This window comes from Podarcis cretensis (assembly GCF_951804945.1).
Source record: "Podarcis cretensis genome assembly, chromosome: 9".
Lineage (NCBI taxonomy): Eukaryota > Metazoa > Chordata > Lepidosauria > Squamata > Lacertidae > Podarcis > Podarcis cretensis.
The window spans coordinates 9,833,461-9,856,354 of record NC_137178.1 but is presented as its reverse complement, the minus strand read 5'-3'; the positions used below and the strand labels follow the sequence as shown (position 1 = coordinate 9,856,354).

General features: G+C 44.6%; 1 protein-coding gene and 1 long non-coding RNA gene across 2 annotated transcripts in view; both read left to right on the top strand.

Moving 5' to 3' along the window:
- The window catches only part of LOC307224416, a 164,464-nt gene extending 142,287 nt beyond the window's left edge, over nt 1-22,177 (top strand). Inside the window, exon 2 of the long non-coding RNA XR_013842486.1 lies at nt 21,949-22,177. This is a non-coding gene — a long non-coding RNA (uncharacterized lncRNA). The remainder of the gene's footprint in view (nt 1-21,948) is intronic.
- LOC307224368 (uncharacterized protein) overlaps nt 5,972-22,894 on the top strand; it is a 77,790-nt gene continuing 60,867 nt past the window's right edge. Inside the window, exon 1 of the mRNA XM_079991222.1 lies at nt 5,972-7,293. Coding sequence (XP_079847348.1) covers nt 6,517-7,257 — 741 coding nt within the window. The 5' untranslated portion in view covers nt 5,972-6,516 and the 3' untranslated portion in view covers nt 7,258-7,293. The remainder of the gene's footprint in view (nt 7,294-22,894) is intronic.

The window sequence follows — 22,894 nt, the reverse complement described above, 5'->3', positions numbered from 1 at the left end:
TGGGCAGAAAGCCAGAGTTTAGAGTAGAGAGGTTAGGGAAGGAGTTCTGTTAGTTAGAATTGTTGTTGTTTAGTCGTTTAGTCATGTCCGACTCTTTGTGACCCCCTGGACCAGAGCACGCCAGGCACTTCTGTCTTCCACTGCCTCCCGCAGTTTGGTCAAACTCATCTGGTAGCTTCGACAACACTATCCAACCATCTTGTCCTCTGTCGTCCCCTTCACCTTGTGCCCTCAATCTCTCCCAACATCAGGGTCTTTTCCAGGGAGTCTTCTCTTCTCATGAGGTGGCCAAAGTATTGGAGCCTCAGCTTCACAATCTTTCCTTCCAGTGAGCACTCGGGGCTGATTTCCTTCATGGATAGGTTTGATCTTGAGTCTTCTCCAGCACCATAATTCAAAAGCATCAATTCTTTGGCGATCAGCTCTCACTTCCATACATCACTACTGGGAAAACCATAGCTTTTACTATGGTAGAAACTGGATGCAAAAAGGCTGCCAGCTGGAAAGGCAGAGAGAGAGAGAGAGAGAGAGAGAGAGAGAGCGAGAGAGCGCACCATGTTAGATTTCTGCTTGAATCTTACCAAGGCTGTTGCTATGGGAAAAACAGGGCCGTTTTGGGGTGTTACCCCACGAACCCTTCCATCATAGGCTCATGTTATATATATAAATCATATATCACAAAGACACCACCGTCTTCACTGTGTCTCATTCCCCAAAGGAAATATGAACCCTGGGTAAGTACCAGGAACTCCTGGAATCTCACTTCACTCAGGGATTGGGGTGGCGTGCCGCAATACATATATCTGTAAGAAGTGATGACTGCTTCATTTATTAACTTCTGCTTCTTGTTTCTTAAGGGAAAGATGCATACTGATCCATTTGCAGTAGTTCACTGACTTTCAACTTAGAATTTTTAATTTAACATTCTCCCCAGGGGATCAGAAATGAAAGAAGGAAGTGAATTATGACCATTCTCTGGGGGCTGAATCACCCGTGCCATCAGCCTGGCAGCGGAGCAAGATTTACAGCTTCATTTCAGGTCTTTTGTTCTGATGGATAACTTTGCTTCTCTTTGCTACAAACAGAGGACCAGGGCGGGGTGGCAGCGATGGGAGAATTTGTGCAGTGCCACGCTGCAAAATTGCTGCCTAAATCTTCAGAGTGGTAGAGCAGGCCCAGAAAGATAAACCTCAAGCAAGTTTAGTCCTTGAGATTTGCCAGTCAGACCATAGATTGTCTTTCTTCCTCTGTGAACAAAAGCAGGTAATCACAGGAAAAGATGTCTAAGGCAGAGCTATCCAAACTATAGGAAGGCGGGGTAAATTATAACAGTGTAACTTACCCCTGTTCCAGCTCTGTTTGGGATCAAGGGTACAGCCAGCTCTACTGGCCTGAGCCCACCCGAGGGAAAACAAGGCTTATTTCGCTACACTAACTCAACCTACCCACAGACTCTATCCCAATTCACTCCCACTCCAACCAACCACCCAACTCCCAACGAACTCCTCCCTTTGCCCCTCCCAGAGCTGGTTTTATAGTCCCTCTGACTCCACCCCCTGGGTTCTGATTGGGTAACCTGTTTAACTATTTCACCTCCAGCACTATCATATGTTAACGTCACAGCCACCCTTTTTTGACAGTGTAACTTCTGCTAGGTTTTGTTGATGGATCTCAACCAAAACTCTCTGCTACCGGCTGCTTAGTCCATGTAGTCCAGGATGACGACTCAGGAACATAATGTGCTGAACAGTAACTTGATTTGTATTTGCTTTTATTATATACAGAGTATAGCACAGCTTTATACAAGTTACTATATGCACAGACTAGATTCAAACTTTACACACCAGCCTCTGAACTCCAACACCAAACTACTGTGTCATGCTGCTTATAAGAAAAACTTTTAGCCAATCACCAACTGTTGCTAGGCTTCCCTATCTCCAGGCAGACTTTCTCACGTACTCTTGCTTTACTTGGCTTCTTGCCAACTCATTAATTGTCCACTTCAAAGCTGCAGTTTCTCACAAACCTCAACAGGTTTCTAGGTCATGTGACTAAGCTGAAGGGGGTTTGGAATAGGGGCAAGTCTCCCTCTCCTCCATCCTGCCCTCACCACTCTCCCAGGCTGCCCCCTTTGCACAAACTGCTCTGGCCTCAGAACTGAGCTGAGTCCTCTGAGCCCTGACTGAGACAGGATGGGGGACTTATGGCAGTACATCTCTGGGATAAGGACCATCAGTCCACATAGCCTTGGATGAGCAAAGTCGGAGATTCACCTGTTCAAAACTCTGCTCTTCCTGGTGTATTCTGCGTCTGAATTATTCCCTAAATCCCTCTTTGTGGGGCTTTCTCTGAAAAACATTCAGAATGTTCAACTGGTGAAAAATGCTTCCCTCGGACTGTTGACAGTATGGGTGTCAAGTGCATGTTAAATTTCTTCTGTTTGGTTTACACAGGTTGGTACAGGGCTAGCCTGTGCCATGTTGATGTGAGGAACAGGATGGCACGGTCCTATTTCAAGTCAACTGGTTGGCAGTTGAGTCTTCCTTCCCCACTAGGGGTGGGACAACATCCCCCACCACACCTGAGGGTAGCAGAGCATGGGGAGCCAATGTGATGTATTGAAATTGAAAATTGAAATTGAAATACTTTATTGTCACTTGTACAAATTGTATACAGTGAGGTTACACGAGGACCCCCCATTCAGCTCTCTTAGTCGTAATTCCCCTCGTTTATTGACGCACACCCACCAAACCCGAAAGTCAGTTGCCCTGTTGTTATCTTTTCATTCAGCAGCCTAACAGCCCAAGGATAGAAGCTGTTCTTCACCCTGTTGCTGCAGGGTAGTAATGCTTCTATATCTTCTGCCCGAGGGCAGGAGGTCAAGAAAGTGCCGGCCAGGGTGTGAATCATCCCTGAGAATTTTCCTCACTCTCCTGAGGCAACGTTCTTCCACTGTTTCATCCAGCAGATTCACGGGACAGCCCATAATATCTTGGGCTGTATTCACCACCCTCTGTAGGCACTTCCTATCAGCTGATGTCAAACCAGCATACCACACCGTGATGCAGTATGAAAGGACACTTTCTATTGTGGACCTGTAGAAGGAGATCATCAAATGTTGATTGACATCGTTCTTTCGCAATACTCTGAGGAGATGGGGTCTCTGTTGGGCTTTCTTAACCACCTGAGTTGTATTGATTTTCCAAGTAAGGTCTTCATAATGTATTCCAGATCTGATAGGACTACAGTTCCCATCATCCCTAGCCATTGGACATGTTGGCTGGGGCTGATGGGCTTTGGAGGCCAACAACAACTGGAGGGCACCACACTGGCTTAGAGAGCACAGGGCAGACTGGGGCAGACCAAAGGCCCATCTAGTTGAACAAACACCTGGACTGTCAGGAGTGTTCCTTCCCAGAGTGAAAGCGGAGAAGACAAGGAGCCAGGGGGAGGGGAGACAGAAAGAGAAGAAGGCTTGCCTTCTGTACAGGCAGAGGGGAAACAGAGCCCCTCCTTCCCTAGACTGCCTATCGTTAATTCACAGGGAGACGGAAGACAGGAAGAGCAGACACAGCTCTCAGGGGGAGAGGGGGAGGCCGGCCAATCTGTGCCAGAATCACCCGGCTCTTGCAGATGGGGCCGATTGCAGGCTTGGCGTCATGGTCACAAGAAGAGGAGGAGTCAGTGGCGCGTTTCCTGTTTATGCAAAGTCCGCACTTTAGTCAGCTCAACTGGCATCCCTAGTGAAGGTGATGAATGACTGTGCTCCGATGGAGCTTCTGTGTGTTGTTGTTGTTTAGTCGTTTAGTCGTGTCCGACTCTTCGTGACCCCATGGACCAGAGAACGCCAGGCACTCCTGTCCTCCACTGCCCCCCGCAGCTTGGTCAAACTCATGCTGGTAACCTCGAAAACACTATCCAACCATCTCGTCCTCTGTCGCCCCCTTCTCCTTGTGCCCTCCATCTTTCCCAACATCAGGGTCTTCTCCAGGGAGTCTTCTCTTCTCATGAGGTGGCCAAAGTACTGGAGCCTCAGCTTCACAATCTGTCCTTCCAGTGAGCACTCAGGGCTGATTTCCTTCAGAATGGAGAGGTTTGATCTTCTTGCAGTCCATGGGACTCTCAAGAGTCTCCTCCAGCACCATAATTCAAAAGCATCAATTCTTTGGCGATCAGCCTTCTTTATGGTCCAGCTCTCACTTCCATACATCACTACTGGGAAAACCATAGCTTTAACTATACGGACCTTTGTTGGCAAGGTGATGTCTCTACTTCTCAAGATGCTGTCTAGGCCTGTCATTGCCCTTCTCCCAAGAAGCAGGCGTCTTTTAATTTCGTGGCTGCTGTCTGTGTAAATACTAATAAATCTGAAAAACCATAAAACTGCCAGCCTGCTGCCTCTTGATGTGAGAGGGAGACTGTAAATCCTGACATAGACGGCCAACCACGATGTTTGGCAGCAATGGATGTTGGGATTCAGAACTTACAGGGTTAAGTTGTTCTGAGTAGTGCCTCCCATTCTGACGTGTGGAAGGAGGGAGGAGCGTTACTTTTTGTTCTCTCTTTGTCTCTGAAGGAGACGGACGCCATGAATGCTAGCAGTCCAGGAGAATCTGAGAAATGCTGAGCTGTAAATATTTTGCTGCAATAAAGAACTGATAAGAATTTGGACTCACAAGTGCTTGTTGTGTTTGGATCTAAGCAAGCAGCAACGGTTTTTGTTCCGCTGTGTTTTTACTCTGCAAGGCGAAACCGGAGAGAAGAAGGTCTGCGCAGCTTGGCTAAGAAGTGTGCCGGACCGCAATAAACTGGGGCTAATTGGGGCCATAAAGTAATTAGCCAATTAAGATTTTATCACAATGGATTGGTTCCGTCTGCTGCAAAAAGCAGACCAAATTAATTTCTCCTCCATTTGTAGAAACAATCAGTGGCTCTATTTGCAGCATGCTAATGTTTGTCCTCCTATCTTTTTAGCACCTTAGTTGATACACAAGGAGCAACAAATTGTAATAGTAACAAACAATTAACACACCATAGTCCCCACTCACCTCCCCATCCCTGATGGTGTTGTCGCAGTCAACCATTACAGAAATGTTCTTTTCTTTTCTTATCTTATCTTAGGAGAAGACACATAGATGATATCTTAAAGTGTACACCAGTCCATGGTCCTTCATGCTCTTTTTGTTTGTGGATGGTATAAATGCAACCAGGCTGAGAAAATGCATCAATTTTTTCTTTCCATTGACAAGCATGGATATTGTGTGCAAGCTTTTCAGTGCTAACCTCTTTCTTGTAGAAGGCATCCGTCGTTGCATATTTGCATTGGTGTCTGCAGGATTCTTTCTGAGGGAGGACAAAAGAAGATGCTGAAAGTGGGAACCTGCTAGTTTCTTACAAAAACATTGAAAAGAATGCTAGTAGATTTTGCCTCATGTCCCAGGCAATACAGGAAACCCACTCTCTCATTTTCTAATTGGAAACTGAGGAATTGGAAATTATGATGTTGTTTCCCCTTCCATGAATGTCCATGCATATGCAAGACTATGTTGCATGGTGGCTTTTTGCAGTAGAGTCACCTGTTGAATAATTCAACATGCATTCAAATTGAGTCTGCGTTGGGGGGGGAGCGAGAGACTCCTACAGATTTTATTTTATTTCAAAATAGTTGTCAGGTTATTTTTATTTCAACGAATCATTTTTAGTTCACAAGAAGAAACAGACATTGATAACACTGGTCAACAACAAATTTGTTGTCTGCGTTTTTTCAGTTGATTTAGGACGAATCTGATGCGCTGAATCCAAAAATCACATTGGTTTTGCTCAATCAGGTCAAGTTTTTGAGCTATGGCCACGTCATTTTTTATGTTTTTGTTCACATGTACGCTTGTGTGGAGCATTTTAGAAGAAGTTAGTGGGGTAAAATGCCATGTCGAATAATTGTTTTGATTGGAAATGACTATTTTAATGACAAGAAGTATTCAGGTCCGATAGTTCTGGGTGATTATGTCGAAAAGGGATCAGTGTGAAGTCATAAAACCTCGAAATCTTCCATAAATTGGTGCGGCAAAGCATAAAGTTGGGGGATCAAAACTAAGTTAATGGGGCAGCCGCCCCATGAAGTGTATAGGAAACTCCACCCACGCATGCGCCAACTTCTGACTAATTTGAAGGAAAAAAAACCTCCTCTCTGACAGTGCTCGCATCAGCTTCTTCCGCAACAGGCATCAGGAGTACCTCCGTTTTTTCTCAGAAGAGAAGGACTTGGTGTACTGTGCAGATATTGCGCAGCTTCTGCTCAAGCTTGGAGTGCCACAGTACGAACCCAAAGATTGGAGACTGTTCATTGACAGCAGCAAGCGATCACTGAAATGTGTTCTGCTACACAATGGCAACCAGTTTGCCTCTATACCCCTGGCTCACTCGAGTACACTGAAGGAGAACTATGAAGCGGTGAAGTATGTGCTGGAGAAAATTGGTTATGATCAGCATAAGTGGTTTATTTGTGTTGACCTGAAGATGGTGAACTTTTTGTTGGGACAACAATCTGGCTTCACCAAGTACCCATGTTTTCTGTGCATGTGGGATAGTAGGGACCGTGCTCAGCATTACACGAAGAAGGACTGGCCTGTGCGGGAGGAATTGGTGCCTTGCAAAGAAAGGAACATCATCAACGACCCTCTGGTGGACAGAGACAGAATACTCTTCCCACCGCTGCACATCAAGCTCAGCTTAATCAAGCAGTTCACCAAGGCTCTGGACAAGGATGGTGACTACTTCACTTACTTGTGCCAGGCTTTTCCAGGATTGACCATGGAGAAGTTGAAAGCTGGCATCTTTGACGGTCCTCAGATCCGTCAGCTCATCAGAGATCCAGAATTCGGAAAGTCAATGAACGAAGTGGAACTGGAAGCGTGGAAGGCATTTGTTCTGGTAGTGAAGAACTTTCTTAGCAACAATAAGGCCAGAAACTATGCAGAACTTGTCAACAACATGCTGACTGCTTTCAGAAACCTGAGCTGCAACATGAGCGTCAAGATGCACTACCTATTTTCACATATGGACCGGTTTCCTGAGAACCTGGGTTCAATGAGTGACGAGCAGGGGGAGAGATTCCATCAGGACATGAAAGAGATGGAGACCAGGTATCAGGGTCGCTGGGACGCAGTCATGATGGCTGACTACTGTTGGACTCTGAAGAGAGACCTCCCTGCTGCTGAGCATTCCTGGAGTTCCAAGAAATGGAAATTCAAGCCCTGAAGTTTGAAAAATGGTGAAGCAACATGCAATTTATGTGTACTTATCTTTATCAATGCCCACCATTCAGTTTACAGTAAACCCGACCTGATGGAGAGAAACGGATGCCATTTCCTGATTCAGCAGTGCAAAAATACCCTAAATCAGTTGTAGAAATCTAGAAAACATTCAAAAAGTAAAAAAAATTGTTGCCCAGTGTAATTTATCAACTTGCAATAAGGCAACAAATTGGAAAGCCCACAGTGGAGCTCAGAGAAGACAAGGGGATTGGAGTTTGGGGCAAGGCAGGGGCTGTATCTAGACACATCAAAGAAGCGTTTCAGTTAAACACGTTCTAAACATTGTATGGGAAATCAGGTTGGCAAAAATGGAACTCCACAGCGCCATCTAGTATCACAGTGTTATAATGCATATACAACACATATGTCAGGGAACTGCCATCAGAGCCAAGGGTGGAGGGAAGGCTCTCCAATGACGCTGGAGAGGGAACCAGCAAGGAGAGAGGGGGAGCTTCCGCTGGGGAAGGAGCTAGGCGTGACGCCAGGGAGGAAGGGGAGGCTGAGGGAGCTTCGGAGGGAGGGCTCCGGGACTGTTCCAGCGAGACCAGCGGGGAGAGCACAGAGCCTCTGCTTGGGACGCCCACTCTGCGCAGAAAGCTTCTGCGCAGGGAGACTAGGCAGAGACTTGGTGTCAAAGAGCTTTTATGTTGGAAAAAGTTCAGGAAACGCCCACTGACGGATTCTGCCAGTGATTGAGACAGCCACGGAGTAAGGGCTGTCCAATCGGGGGGAAAGTTTGACCAAACTACTCAGCTTGGAGCAGTTTGCGGCTTACGCACAAGCAACCCCAAACCCCATTACAACATACAACACACCTTTTCTTTGCCAATGTAGCCAAATCCAGGATCCTTTTGACGTTCAATGCAATGGCTTCCACATTTTTTAAAAAGTGAAAATTCAAGCTATTTTTCTTGTAGCTACTCCAATGCGTTTACGCTCCTCTACACATTTTTACTTCTCTAGGCTGTTGTCCAGCAGCCAACATTCTGTCCCCTCTACTTTGTCGGTGCTGATGTAAAAATGATTCCTAGGCTTATTAGCCAAGTGGATGGATATTCCCCTAATCAACGCGATCAAATTTAATCATTTTCTTACTCTTCCTTTCCCACCAGGACTTATCTAGAGATGATGCCGTGACACCCCGCCCCTGCCACACACTTCAATTGTACACAAAAGATTTAATAATTCAAATTCCTTCCCAAATCTCTTTTTGCAATAGCGGGGAAAGTGTTCAATAAACCTGTTCTCCTGAGATGTCAGGATAATGCAAAAATGGAACTGCGAGATTGTTTCAGTTATCGCCTTACCTCATAGCTTGCTGACACTCCAAAGAAATTAAAGTGACAGGAATAATACAAATAATTTCAGTGATGCTACTGAAAAGCTTTCTTAAGCTGCAACGTTCCGTTTCTCCAACAAGTCAGGTTTACAGGCACACATTGAGCTATTTGTGACAGGACAGCGTGGGTGGTGACTCTGTAGAGGAAACTCTCTTTTCACACATTCCGGGGTGGCCCAAGATATTTTGATGCCTGAGGCAAAGGCAAAGATAGGATTCCCTCCCATTACATGTCATGCCAGAATGCCAGATGGCATTGTTTTCTATTCTGCCCTGTATTTGTAATGTGCCATTGAGACAGACCTCAGATAACCTGTGACAGATGTTCAGATTTAGCCATTTAATAGAGATCTGAATTCTCCGCAACGACCCAGAAGAAAGCCATTTTGCATCCAGTCACCAGTGAAGCATGTTTTGAAAACAAGCATGAACTGTGTTCTGTATCACAGAGATGTCCTGAGGGAGTATCCTTTTGTCCACACACCCAGAATGAAGACTCACAGAGCTACAGTTTCAGAGTGATTTAGCAATCAATCCTTCTTCCCTGGGAGCTCTGGGAATTGTAGCTTTTGGAGGGGGAAAAGGTGTCTCCTATCAACTCTCAGGACTGTTAACAAACTTCAGTTCCTAGGATTCTTTGTAGGAAACCATGACATTTAAAAGTAGTGCCATAGTGCTTTAATTAATATATATATATGTATGTTAAGTAAAGGTAAAGGGAACCCTGACCATTAGGTCCAGTCATGACCAACTCTGGGGTTGTGGTGCTCATCTAGCTTTATTGGCCGAGGGAGCCAGCGTACAGCTTCCAGGTCATGTGGCCAGCATGACTAAGCCACTTCTGGTGAACCAGAGCAGTGCACGGAAACACCGTTTACCTTCCCGCCGGAGCAGTACCTATATATCTACTTGCACTTTGACGTGCTTTCAAACTGCTAGGTTGGCAGGAGCAGGGACTGAGCAATGGGAGCTCACCCCGTCGTGGGGATTCGAACCGCCGACCTTCTGATTGGCAAGTCCTAGGCTCTGTGGTTTAACCCACAGCACCAAAGCATAATTGTTTAATTGCACACTGAAATGGAGAATGCCTATATGTATGTTTAACATTGGAAAATTCCATTGCAGTGTACTAAGCTGGAAAGCGCTCTCTCTCAGCTTCTAGCTGAGTTGATAACTAACTGTTGTCATTCTCTGCTAGCACTCATGTGAGTGTTTAACCTTAGCATGATCAGGGCATTCAATTGCAAAGCCACCATTTTGAAGGGGGCTAGCCTTTGTCTTTTGTTCCTGGGCACAGTGAGAGAAGGATGTGATAAGATGCCTCTGAAGGAGCTGCATAGCCTTAGGCTGGATGTAAGCTAATGCAAGCTATGGGAGAGACACAGCTTTGATTTTTTCCTCTGACAGTATATTTAAGAAGAGCCTATATATGAAAATGCATATGCTTTATACAGCTTTCTGGATGTATCATTGATGTATTTTGAAGATGTTCTGGTTAGTAAAGTTTTGAATAACAATTATGGGTCTGGGCAATCTTTAATCCTAAAGGTGGTGCTAATAATCTCAGAACAATTATGTGAAGAAATAAAAATATGAACCAAAATAATTTTGATTGCAGCTGATTCTTTCATTCTGTTTCACTCCTCTTGTAACCATTGACCTAGAGAGCCGCTGCATTTTCTCCTCTGAATTCTTAACTTACCTTTGTTTACTTAAGTGCTTAAAATATTATTAGATCTGCTTTTTTCCCTATCTCTTGAAGGAAAATAAAATGAAGAATTTGAGTGCAGAGGTGGAACTACTAAGAAACTAATGAAGGTTTAAGGGCCGCTAAACTTGGAGGTGTCTCAGAATTGAATTTAGTCCACATTGCATGACTCAAATCGATTATTATTGTTCTTGTATATATTTCAGCAATCCCAATTTAGAGAGTCGGTAGCACAGATGTTGTAAAGGTTTGGTGATCTGCAGAACGAACCCCTTTGAGAAAGAAAACAGTGGTTTACTCAGACCTCATTTGTGGTTGTGAAGGGGCCTCCTGTAACAGCTCAAGCTTCAGGGCTCCCAAAATGTTGGTCCCCCACCGCTTGAATGGGATTTAAGAGAAAGAAACTTGGGTAAGCTAGTATTGTTAACACTGCTTGCTAACATAAGATAAATATGTGCTGAAATATGTTCTTGGGGCTTCAAAGTGGTTACATTGGGGTTGAAAGAAAAGGCAGGGTTCTCAGACATGACCTAAAGTCAAGTGTCTTGCTATGTAGGAACTCAGCTGAAGAAATGCTGGCCTATAGTGATAGAATGGACTTCAGACAGTTCAGATAGTTTTAGAGTAACTTGAAAAGTCAAGAAAAGGGTATTTCTAAAGTTCAAACAGCATAATGCATAATGTCATGAAAATGAAACAAATACAGTCGTACCTTGGAAGTCGAACGGAATCCATTTTGGAAGTTCCTTCGACTTCCAAAACGTTCAGAAACCAGGGTGCGGATTCTGATTGGCTGCAGGAATCAGAAGCAGTGGAACTTGTGGCTGACGTTCAGGTTCTAAAGAATGTTTGCAAACTGGAACACTCACTTCCGGGTTTGCGGCGTTTGGGAGCCAAAATGTTCAATTCATAAGGTGTTTGACTTCTAAGGTACAACTGTATCGGCCTTCAGTCAAAATATGAAACTAATCCCCCCTTTCTTCTCAGATATTCTTTTAAGTTAAAAAAACTTCAGCAAGCCAAGATCATGAGATAACAACAACAACAACAGCCACTCTGGGCGGCTCCCAACAAAATATTAAAAATGCATTAAAACCTCAGTCATTAAAAACTTCCCTTTTAGATGTCTTCTAAAAGTTGGATAGTTGTTTATTTCCTTAACATTTGATGGGAGGGTGTTCCACAGGGTGGGTACAATTACCGAGAAGGCCCTCTGCCTGGTTCCCTGTAACCTCACTTCTCACAATGAGGGAACCACCAAAAGGTCCTTGGCGCTGGACCTCAGTGTCGGGGCTGAACGGTGGGGGTGGAGACGCTCCTTCAGGTACACTGGGCTGAGGCCATTTAGGACTTCAAAGGTCAGCACCAACACTTTGAATTGTGCTCAGAAACGTACTGGGAGCCAATGTAGGTCTTTCAAGACCAGTGTTATGTGGTTTTGGCACATAAGGGGATATAAATATTAGAGCCAGTTCAGATAAAATTTCAGGAACACCTCACATCATCTTACTTTCTTCTCCTTCCCCTTCTTTGGAACTAGGATAGATAGATCATCTGGGTATGCTCATTAATTTCAGTGGGTCTCCCATTAGTAAAATGTAGTTGAATATCTCTCAAAATGCCCATATTTAAAATGTGATTTTGAGCCAATAACTGTGCCAGACCCTTTGAAAAGTGCAAGTGTTGATGGAAAACTAGCCATTCAGTCCTAACCATGTCTACTCAAAAGTAAATAATAAAATCTACTGACTAAAATGTTCCTTCCTTTGCATTCAGGAGGGTTAGGGCTGCAGCCAAGGATGCCTTCCTCTTAGCACGTTTCTCCCTTTCGTCCTGAGTTCGAGTGTCTTCAAAGCCCATGCCACCTTTGATAAAGGCTGTTCTCCAACTGGAGCGCTCGCAGGCCAGTGTTTCCCAGTTGTCGGTGTTTATACTACATTTTTAAGATTTGCCTTGAGAGAATCTTTAAACCTCTTTTGTTGACCACCAGCATTACACTCTCCATTTTTTAAGTTGGGAATAGAGTAGTTGCTTTGGAAGACGATCATCAGGCATCCACACAACATGACCAGTCCAGCGAAGCCGTTGTTGAAGAATCATTGCTTCAACACTGGTGAACTTTGCTTCTTCCAGCACACTGGTATTAGTTTGCCTGCCTTCTGCGTCCAAGAGGAGCAGCTCAGGTCAGTTCCTGCCACAATTTGCAACGATCAAATTCATCAAGCACTTTTACCTGATGTACATAATTTTGAAAAGTAATTTTCTCCAATAGAATATGCTGTCTACACTATATATGCATTTTGTGCACACTTTACTATATGAATCTTTTCTTACACGTTGCTTGGCTGGAGAACTGCATTGCAAAATTCAGAAAAAGTGTGAATCTTGAAAGATTGCTGGGTTTCTGTTTGTGTATTGTTTCGGAAAGGGAGAATTCATTAGGTTCACCTAAAAATGCAAGCTGGATCTCTCCCTTCCCTACTGTATTTAGTATTATTAAAGTGTTACACATCATCAGTGCTGAATATCAGTAGCTGCCAAACCAGGGATAACCTTGGAAAATATTTACTGTCAGAATTCACAGGGGATCTTTTTTAGAGCCAGATGAGTTTTAGCTCCATGAAGGTTGGAGTGAAGGCGTTAGCTGGAAAAGTCACACAGAACAGAACCCGGAGTGCTATTAACAGCTAACCCCCCCCCTTTTTTTCTTACTTGAGCAGCTAATGGCTCCAGTACATGGTCTTTTGATATTCCATGCTTCATTTATATTACAAATCTCATGGACTGCATCTGTGAAGTCTGTAATCTGCCGAGGCATATAATTACCAGATTTAAATAACAATATCTTGGTGCAGCTATAACTCCCACTGACAAAAAAAACGTGTTAAGGAAAGGGGGGGGGGAGTCTTTTGAGCTAATTTTCAATAGCCTTCCTTCCCTTATATCAAAAAAGCAGAGAACTGCATGTCATTTTGCAAAGTAACAGCACCAGGTGACAGCAACTTCATAGCAGAAATATTTCTTTGAAATGATGCAAAAATAGCAGGGGACTCTTGTTCCTTTATGCACAATGAGTACCACAAACTAAACTAAAAAAGGGAAGCATTTTTTAAAAAAGCAGGTCTTATATTTCTATTTTGCCTTTTTTCCAGGACAGGCAAGGATGGGAAGAGATATATTCCCCTCAGCTGTGGCTTTCTCTTTCTCTTCCAAACCCCAAGAATGTGAATCTTGCAGAATTAGTTTAAGACATTCCTGTTGAAACTGGCATAATGTGGCCATAGATATATGGAGGAATAAGGTAGGGTAAATAGCATACTGTTAATTTTACCCCCTCTGGGACGTTGGGACTGGACGACTTGAATCTTCCGTTTCCAGAAAGGCAAAAGTTGGAGAGAGCTATTGCTTTCAGGAGGTGAACTGTATCAATGACATTTAATAGCTCTTAATGTTATGGACTGGAATTATTTAATGTTACTGAAAAATGCTTTATCCAGCACAATGAAATCATTGATTACAAATTTATAGATTGCAGCAAAGTTATCGTGAGCTGAGCACTGGAAAAACTCTTAACCCCCAGCAGTTCAGGAATGTTGGCTGAAATATTTGGCTTTGACAAAGTTGGTTTCAATTAACAGAACTAACATGTAGGAACAAAGGATTTGCTATGAACTGAGACTTCCGGTTCACTGCAAAGGGGAAGGGGGAGCTGGTGACTTTCAGGGGAAGCCAGGGAGACTGGAGAAGACCCACTGTGCCTGCAGTGAGCTCCTTTCAAGCGCAAAACAATTTTATTATGTGTTTTGTGTTTGTATTTTGTATTTTTATGCTGTGAACCACCCTGAGATCTTCAGATGAAACAAACAAACAAACAAACAAACAAATGTGTCCCCCTGAAAGATTTACAATTTGTCTTTGCTATGCTCAGGATTGAAAGGGCAAAACTCATCGCAGTGCATCATGGGCAAATAGCCTATTGTTCCCATAGTAACACCTTGTGGCTTCACTCAGTGTCACAATGGACAGCCAGCCTATAACAGGCTGGGACCAAGGCAAACATCCCAGAGACATCAGGGCTGCTGTTCAGCCCGCAGGTGGGGCTCCTGCTGTTCGCCCAGACCTTGCACACCAAAGGAACTGAAACAACATGGCGAGATTCCAACACAGCAGGAGCAGCAGCAGGAACTGCAAATGGATGGCGAAAAGGGGACGCCGCGGGGGCGGCTCCGGACGGCGGGGCAAAGGGAGGAGGAGGGGAAGACGCGGCGGAAGGAGAAAAGGTGGGTCTCAGGGTTTGATTTGTGTCTTGGGCACTTCTTCAGATGCGGTCACGTTTGGTGTTGATTCTGGGCACGGGGTAACTCTTTGGGCCTCCAGTGACCCATAGAGGGAACCAGTGGTGGCTGGCTCATTTGAGGCAAACAAGGCATGGGCCCACCAACTGCAGCTAGCCCCCAAACAGCCTCCCAGCTGCTTGCCTTCTTTCTTATATCCAGCCTAGGAGTAGCACTGCCTGGGGCAGCTTCTTCCAGATTAGTCTCAGTGTTGCCATTCATAGAACTCAGCAGGGAGGACAACATAGCTGTCAACTTTTCCCTTTTCTTGCGAGGAATGCTATTCACAATAAGGGAATTTCCCTTGGGAAAAGTGGACATCTATGGAGGAGAATGGGAGGAAAACTAGAATTAGGTGGCTGTGTCTGCCATTAGCTTTGGCGCCATCTACTGTTGACCTCCCTGCCTTCCACTCTACCAGTCCCAATGGACACTGACCACCACTGGAGATGGCCAAGATATTTGGGGTAACCTGGCCATCTGTACCAGGTTGCACCAATCTTTGAGGGACCATAGGCACATTTGCATCCTGGAAAAGCTATTGTTGAGTAACACACACATCCTGCAACCAAGCACACAACCTTTTCTACTGGGTTCAACAAAATGATTATTTCAAGCATAATTTCAGCAGAGGTGAAGTGGATAAGGAGGCGAGGACCCCTATGGGCACCGGGGAAGGCCTCTGCAAGCACCCTGAGCCATATCATCTTGTCAAGTAAGTGGCCATGCTGACTGGGACTTCTGGGAGTTGTAGCCCAAAAAGTTCTGAAGGGCATCAAGTTGGCCAATGCAGTTGTAGAGGATTCTTCATAACAATGATCAAAACCGTTGTGCGGTAATTAACTTCCTCTTTCAGAAATGAACATGTTCCTAGCAAGAGTACTTATTTGACTTGACCATGCCTTTATTCAATAGCTTGTTCACTTGCCTTTAAACAACTATATCAACCCTTTAATTCCTCCTCAAAAGGGGAGGAGGAATTAAAGAACCTTTTAATGAGGGTGAAAGAGGAGAGCTTTTAATGAGGGTGAAAGAGGTCTGAAGCTCAACATCAAAAAAAACGAAGATCATGGCCACTGGGCCCATCACCTCCTGGCAAATAGAAGGGGAAGAAAAGGAGGCAGTGAAAGATTTTACTTTCTTGGGCACCATGATCACTGCAGACGGTGACAGCAGCCACGAAATTAAAAGACGCCTGCTCCTTGGGAGAAAGGCGATGGCAAACCTAGACAGCATCTTAAAAAGCAGAGACATCACCTTGCCAACAAAGGTCCGTATAGTTAAAGCTATGGTTTTCCCACTAGTGATGTATGGAAGTGAAAGCTGGACCATAAAGAAGGCTGATCGTCGAAGAATTGATGCTTTTGAATTATGGTGCTGGAGGAGATTCTTGAGAGTCCCGTGGACTGCAAGAAGATCAAACCTATCGATTCTTAAGGAAATCAGCCCTGAGTGCTCACTGGAAGGACAGATCCTGAAGCTGAGGCTCCAATACTTTGGCCACCTCATGAGAAGAGAAGACTCCCTGGAAAAGACCCTGATGTTGGGAAAGATGGGGGGCACAAGGAGAAGGGGACGACAGAGGACGAGATAGGTGGACAGTGTTCTCGAAGCTACCAGCATGAGTTTGACCAAACTGCGGGAGGCAGTGGAAGACAGGAGTGCCTGGCGTGCTCTGGTCCATGGGGTCACGAAGAGTCGGACACGACTAAATGACTAAACAACAACAACAACAACAACAACAACAACAACAACATATCAACCCTGTTCATTCATGGGAGGGACAACATTCTAGGGGAAACTGCCATTGGAGATAAGGACAGCAGAAGTGCTTGCTGGTTCAGGCCAATGGCCCATCTAGTCCAGCATGCTGTTCTTACAGTGGCCAACCAGTCACTCTGGGCGGCTGCCAACAAAATATTAAAATACAGTAATGCATCAAACATTAAAAGCTTCCCTAAACAGGGCTGCCTTCAGATGTCTTCTAAAAGTCTGGTAGTTGTTGTTCTTTTTGACATCTGGTGGGAGGGCGTTCCACAGGGCGGGTGCCACTACCAAGAAGACCCTCTGCCTGGTTCCCTTTAGCTTTGCTTCTCACAGTGAGGGAACTGCCAGAAGGCCCTCGGCGCTGGACCTCAGTGTCCGGGCTGAACAATGGGGGTGGAGACGCTCCTTCAGGTATACTGGACCGAGGCCGTTTAGGGCTTTAAAGGTCAGCACCAACACTTTGAATTGTGCTCGGAAATGTACTGGGAGCCAATGTAGGTCTTTCAAGACTGGTGTTATGTGGTCTTGGCAACCGCTCCCAGTCACCAGTCTAGCTGCTGCATTCTGGATTAGTTGTAGTTTCCGGGTCACCTTCAAAGGTAGCCCCACGTAGAGCGCACATAGATGCCTGAAAGAAGACAGCAAACAGGATTTGAGCACCTGAGCACTCTCCCCTCCTGTGGTTTCCAGAAGCTGGTATTCAGAAGCATTCAGAGCATAGTCATCATACTAGTGGCCCTTGGTATCCTTCTCCTCCATGACTTTGTCCAAGCCTCTTTTAAAGCCATACAAATTTCTGGCTACCACTGTCTCCTGTAGGAGTGAGTTCCATAGTTTAGCTATGTGCTGGTGAATAAGTCAATGTACATTCCAGCTTTATTAAACTAAATAGCTTTAATTCAACTTGAATAAATGTGTCATTAGCTGTTACAGTTTTGAATATTATTGTGCTATTATACGCCTTAGTGGGCTGTGTAAACTGCTATTCTGAAAAATGTTTTCTGTTGGGTAAAAGGCACTGGGGATGAGTTTGTGGAAGCAAGCGGGCAGCGACCTGAAAAGGTTTGGGAACCACTGGGCTGGTCAACTTTCTCCATGAAATCCACCTTCCTGCACAATCTCGTTCATGGGTAGGCAAACTAAGGCCCGGGGGCTGGATCTGGCCCAAGCACCTTCCAAATCCTGCCCATGGACAGTCCAGGAATCAGCATGTTTTTACATGAGTAGAATGTATCATTTTATTTAAAATGCGTCTCTGGGTTATTTGTGGGGCCTGCCTGGTGTTTTTACATGAGTACAGTGGTAAAGGTAAAGGTACCCCTGCCCGTACGGGCCAGTCTTGACAGACTCTGGGGTTGTGCGCCCATCTCACTTAAGAGGCCAGGGGCCAGCGCTGTCCGGAGACACTTCCGGGTCACGTGGCCAGCGTGACATCGCTGCTCTGGCGAGCCAGAGCCGCACACGGAAACGCCGTTTACCTTCCCGCTGGTAAGCGGTCCCTATTTATCTACTTGCACCCGGAGGTGCTTTCGAACTGCTAGGTTGGCAGGCGTTGGGACCGAGCAGCGGGAGCGCACCCCGCTGCAGGGATTCGAACCGCCGACCTTTCGATCGGCAAGTCCTAGGCACTGAGGCTTTAACCCACAGCGCCACCGGTTAAGTACTTAATTCGTTCTGGAGGTCCGTTCTTAACCTGAAACTCTTCTTAACCTGAAGCACCACTTTAGCTAATGGGGCCTCCTGCTGCTGCCGCAGCCGGAGCATGATTTCTGTTCTCATCCTGAAGCAAAGTTCTTAACCTGAAGCACTATTTCTGGATTAGCGGAGTCTGTAACCTGAAGTGTATGTAACCTGAAGCATATGTAACCTGAGATACCACTGTAGAATGTGTGCTTTTATTTAAAATGCATATCTGGGTTAATTGTGGGGCACAGGAATTCGTTCATTTTTATTTTTAAAAAAAATATAGTCCACCCCCTACAAGGTCTGAGGGACAGTGGACCGGACCCCTGCTGAAAAAGTTTGCTGACCCCTGCTCTAGTTAGTGGTGATGATAAGGGCCCATTCAAACTGGCCTTTTACACAACAGTTCTTTCCACATTCCACCCTTCAGATGATCCCCTATTCTTTTGTCCCCTTCTGCTATCATGAACCTTTTTCCTGTGGCTTGATCTAATGCTTTGGGGCATTAGAGCATTTTTTTTTTCTTTTGGAAAAAAACCCAAAATGGCAGCCAACAGAAAATATGGTGGAACCCATTGGTGGCTGCCATTTTTGCGAGTGCCAGATGCCATTGTGTTTCCCCTCCCACCAATTCCCTACGTTAGCACAAAACAGGAGGGAGCAAAATGGCCAAGAGGTTGCACTTTTCAAGAGCTTTGCTGCTTCTCATATCCCAAAAAATTAAATTAAATTAGTATTAAGAATAAGAGTAATAGCCACTCACCTGTGCTACAAGGTAAGACTCCCCTCTGTGAACATGAAGGTGGCGCCAATGCTATTTTGCTAAGGACTCCCTCAAATTTGGGTGGGTTTCGCCAGCCTTGGTGCAGTGATTCTACTGCCCATAAAGGTAAAGGTAAAGGTACCCCTGCCCGTACGGGCCAGTCTTGACAGACTCTGGGGTTGTGCGCCCATCTCACTCAAGAGGCCAGGGGCCAGCGCTGTCTGGAGACACTTCCGGTCACGTGGCCAGCGTGACAAAGCTGCATCTGGCGAGCCAGAGCCGCACACGGAAACGCCGTTTACCTTCCCGCTGGTAAGCGGTCCCTATTTATCTACTTGCACCCGGAGGTGCTTTCGAACTGCTAGGTTGGCAGGTGCTGGGACCGAGCAGCGGGAGCGCACCCCGCCGCAGGGATTCGAACCGCCGACCTTTCGATCGGCAAGTCCTAGGCACTGAGGCTTTAACCCACAGCGCCACCTGCGTCCCTCTCTACTGCCCATAAGCCTCCATAAAACCTATGCTTGAACTAGAAAGGCCAATGTGAATAGAACATACATGTCAGTGCTACCACCAATGTTCTGCACTCACACAGCCTCGTGTGCATGATGATCTTGCCTGCTTGTTAACACTGGCCTTCCTGCATTGAGCAGGATGTTCTGAAAGCACCTTCTAAGGGCATTTGGTGACCATGCTTGGAAGCAACATAAGGAGAGTCCTGCTGAATCAGGTCAAAGGCCCACCCAGTTGACCATCCTGTTCTCACATTGGCCAGCATGATGCCTCTTGGAAGCCTGGAGGCAGGACCTATGCGTGAGAACCTCCTTTTCTCTTGCAGTTCCCAGCAATTGGTACTCTTTAGGTCTCAACATTTACACATCGGTTCATGATTGTTGCTGTGTTGTTGTTTTTTAAAAAAGAATAGGCTTCATGAGGATTTTAGTGCAAATTTCTCCTAACATACACATTTTTGCAAAGCAAAAATTTCCCCAAGAAAGTATATTTCTGTATGTTGTTTCCCCTCAAATATGCATTTTTATGTACACTTTACCTTAGTATGTGGTTTTTTTGCCTATTACGTGACTGGAGAACTGCACTGCAAAATTTAAAGAAGTACAGTCGTACCTTGGTCCTTGAAAAGAATGTGTTTTGGGAGTCTGTTTGACTCCCTGAACAGTTCGAAAACCAAGGTGCGGCTTCCAATTGGCTGCAGGAGCCTCCTGCAGCCAATCGGAAGCCGCAGAACCTGCGCCGGATGTTCAGTTTCCGAAAATCATTCAAAAACTGAAACACTCACTTCCGGGTTTCTATTGTTCAGGAGCCGATTTCTTCGGGAGCCAAGGCTTTTGAGATCCAAGGTACGACTGTATGCAATTTGGAGGACGGCTGTATTTTTAGTTCTCATATTATTTCAGAAAGGGCTTTTCAGATAAGTTTGCCTTTAAATAGGAACAGAATCCAATTTCTCCCCTTTCCCCACTGTGAAAATAAATGGAGACGGATGCACTATAAAAAGTGTAAAATAAATAAATGAATGAATGTTGAGTAAATGAATGGACTTTTTTTTTTTGTAAGAAGGTCAAATAATTTGCCCCACCCTTTGCAAAACCAGTGACTGGTTTCAGCTCAGCATTGGAATTTTGCAATGCATTCATGTACTTCTTTTTGGAAACAGCTTTTCCAATGCCAATTAAGTCTTCAGCATGTGAAAAAGCTCTTGAGATACAAAGAGAGGCGACTCGGTGTCCTCCCCTATTTATCTACACACCACTCTCACTCGTGGTGCACAGCCGAGTATCAACAACAGAGCAGAACACAGTGGTAAATAATTGATATTTAAATGATTGGCTGCTAAATAATGTACATCAACAGCATGTCACTGTCTCTTGAAATATTTCCAGCACCAGGAAAACAAAGCGAGGAATGAAGGCTGCAGAAAACTAGCACATCACCAATGAGCCTCCATGTGAGGAGTGGTATATCTTTTCAAAAACATAAGCCTATAGTGAATGTATAACATCTTTACAGTCACAGAGATCCTCCAAAAGAATCCTAGGATTTAAAGGAATGATTTGGAAACCATGCAAGATGGATATGAAAGTCAGGATGGTGGATGTGAACTCACCTAATCATCACCCCTGTGTCTCAGATTTTGCTCCATTTCAGATCCACAGTGAATACTATGACATGGTATGAAGGCTGCTTTTCAGAATTTTAACCCCAGCCCTCCTTTTAAAAGACATATATTTAGCTGCTTAGAAAAGCTACAAAGTTTGGCTGCTGTGAAACACTAATGAATGTTGAATTTTCATGCATTTAGTTTTACCTCCTTTTGAGGTTTTTCAGTTAATTCTCTGCTATTTTTAGCATATTGTGTCATTTAAAAATTTCTTAAAATGCTAACTTTGTTTTGTTTGAGCAGATGAAATAAAAATGCAATATATAAAAAAGGAAAAAAAGGAAAAGAAAGAAAAGAAAATTGTGCTGACAGCTCTCAGGAAGATTTTACAAAACAAAGACTATCCACATTACTGCATGACTGTCTCTATGGTTTTAAGTTCACACATTACTATTCAAGTGGAAGGGAACAAACTTTAAAAAACAATAATGCAAAAACTGGCAGAGACCAAATTTCAACCTTGTTTCCAACAGAACCAGGGTGTGAAATCTGACAGAAACATGTGTCCTTAGAATTACATTGGCCCTAATTTTCTTTCCTCTTTCAAGAAGTCTAATAATTGGATTTTTTAAAAAAATCCCAGCTGCTAACTGGTTTGGATTTGGGAGATGTGTGCGTGTGTAAGTAATTAACTGTTATTATATATATGATTGCTTTAGACATGTTTTCTTGCATTGTGAAATTGCTTTGAGATGCTTCCTAGGAAGTGATTTATAAATGAAATTAATAATAATAAGGCGTCAAACAGCACTGGGACAGATGCACTAACAAAGACCCATCACAAGGACTATACAACCCTCTGGGTCACTTTCAACTCTGCAATTCTGTGGTTCTATGGAAACCTTACTTTACTTTTTCTCCCCAGGTGGCAAAAGCCGTAGAGGTGGGCGGAGGAGAAAGAGAACATGCCAGGCCCCATGAAACCCAAAGCCTCAGGCTATTGCCCTGTTCAATCTCTACTAAACAACACTTGAGAGCCACCCCCAACAGACTACCTGAGGCAACCTCACCCTACAAGATCCCAGCAACTTGCTTGAGAATGAACAGTGTCCTCTGTCAATAAACTCTGAAATGCCATCACCACCACAATGAAATTTCTGGTTGGTTCTGTCATAGGGGCAATTGTTTGCAATGAGCAGCTGGGGAAACCCAGCCAGATGGGCAGGGTATAAATAAATTTATTATTATCATTATTATGTAAACTCCTTCATGCAAATAGTTGGCTGGCTAGGTTCTTGGGATGTGGGAGAAACAGCCTTTCACAGCTGAATGAATGGGTCTTTGCCATGAGGGTGCATTTGTTAGGCTTTTAGTCTTGCTTTATACGCATTTGTTTTATTTGTGTTTTTAACTATTTTTTATGATCTTATGTCTAAACCACCTTAGACAATGGTCTAGAAAGTGATCAATTAATTAATTAATTAATTAATTGCAATATTGGTCAGAATCATAATACAATCATACCTTGGATTCATGGGCCAAGGCTCACTGGAGCAAACTTGGGGGAGGACTCCACTGAGGACACTATTAATGTTCACACTGGAGAGGAAGGGGTTAAAGTACATAGTGCCTCAGCTCATCAAAAAATGTGACAGCAAGGAAGCCAATGTTCTGGTCCTTATGTGCCAGTTTTAAAAAAACCAGTCATTGGCCAAGGCTTTAGAAAAGCGAAATAGTTTCAGAATGTTGTTTATTTCTTAAATTTTGTGTTAGTTCCTCCTTTCTTTCAGCCAGGGCTCAGGGCAGGTGATATTTAACAGGCGATAAAACATGAAGAGAATGCACTCGGAAGGGCTGGCCATCTGCTGCTT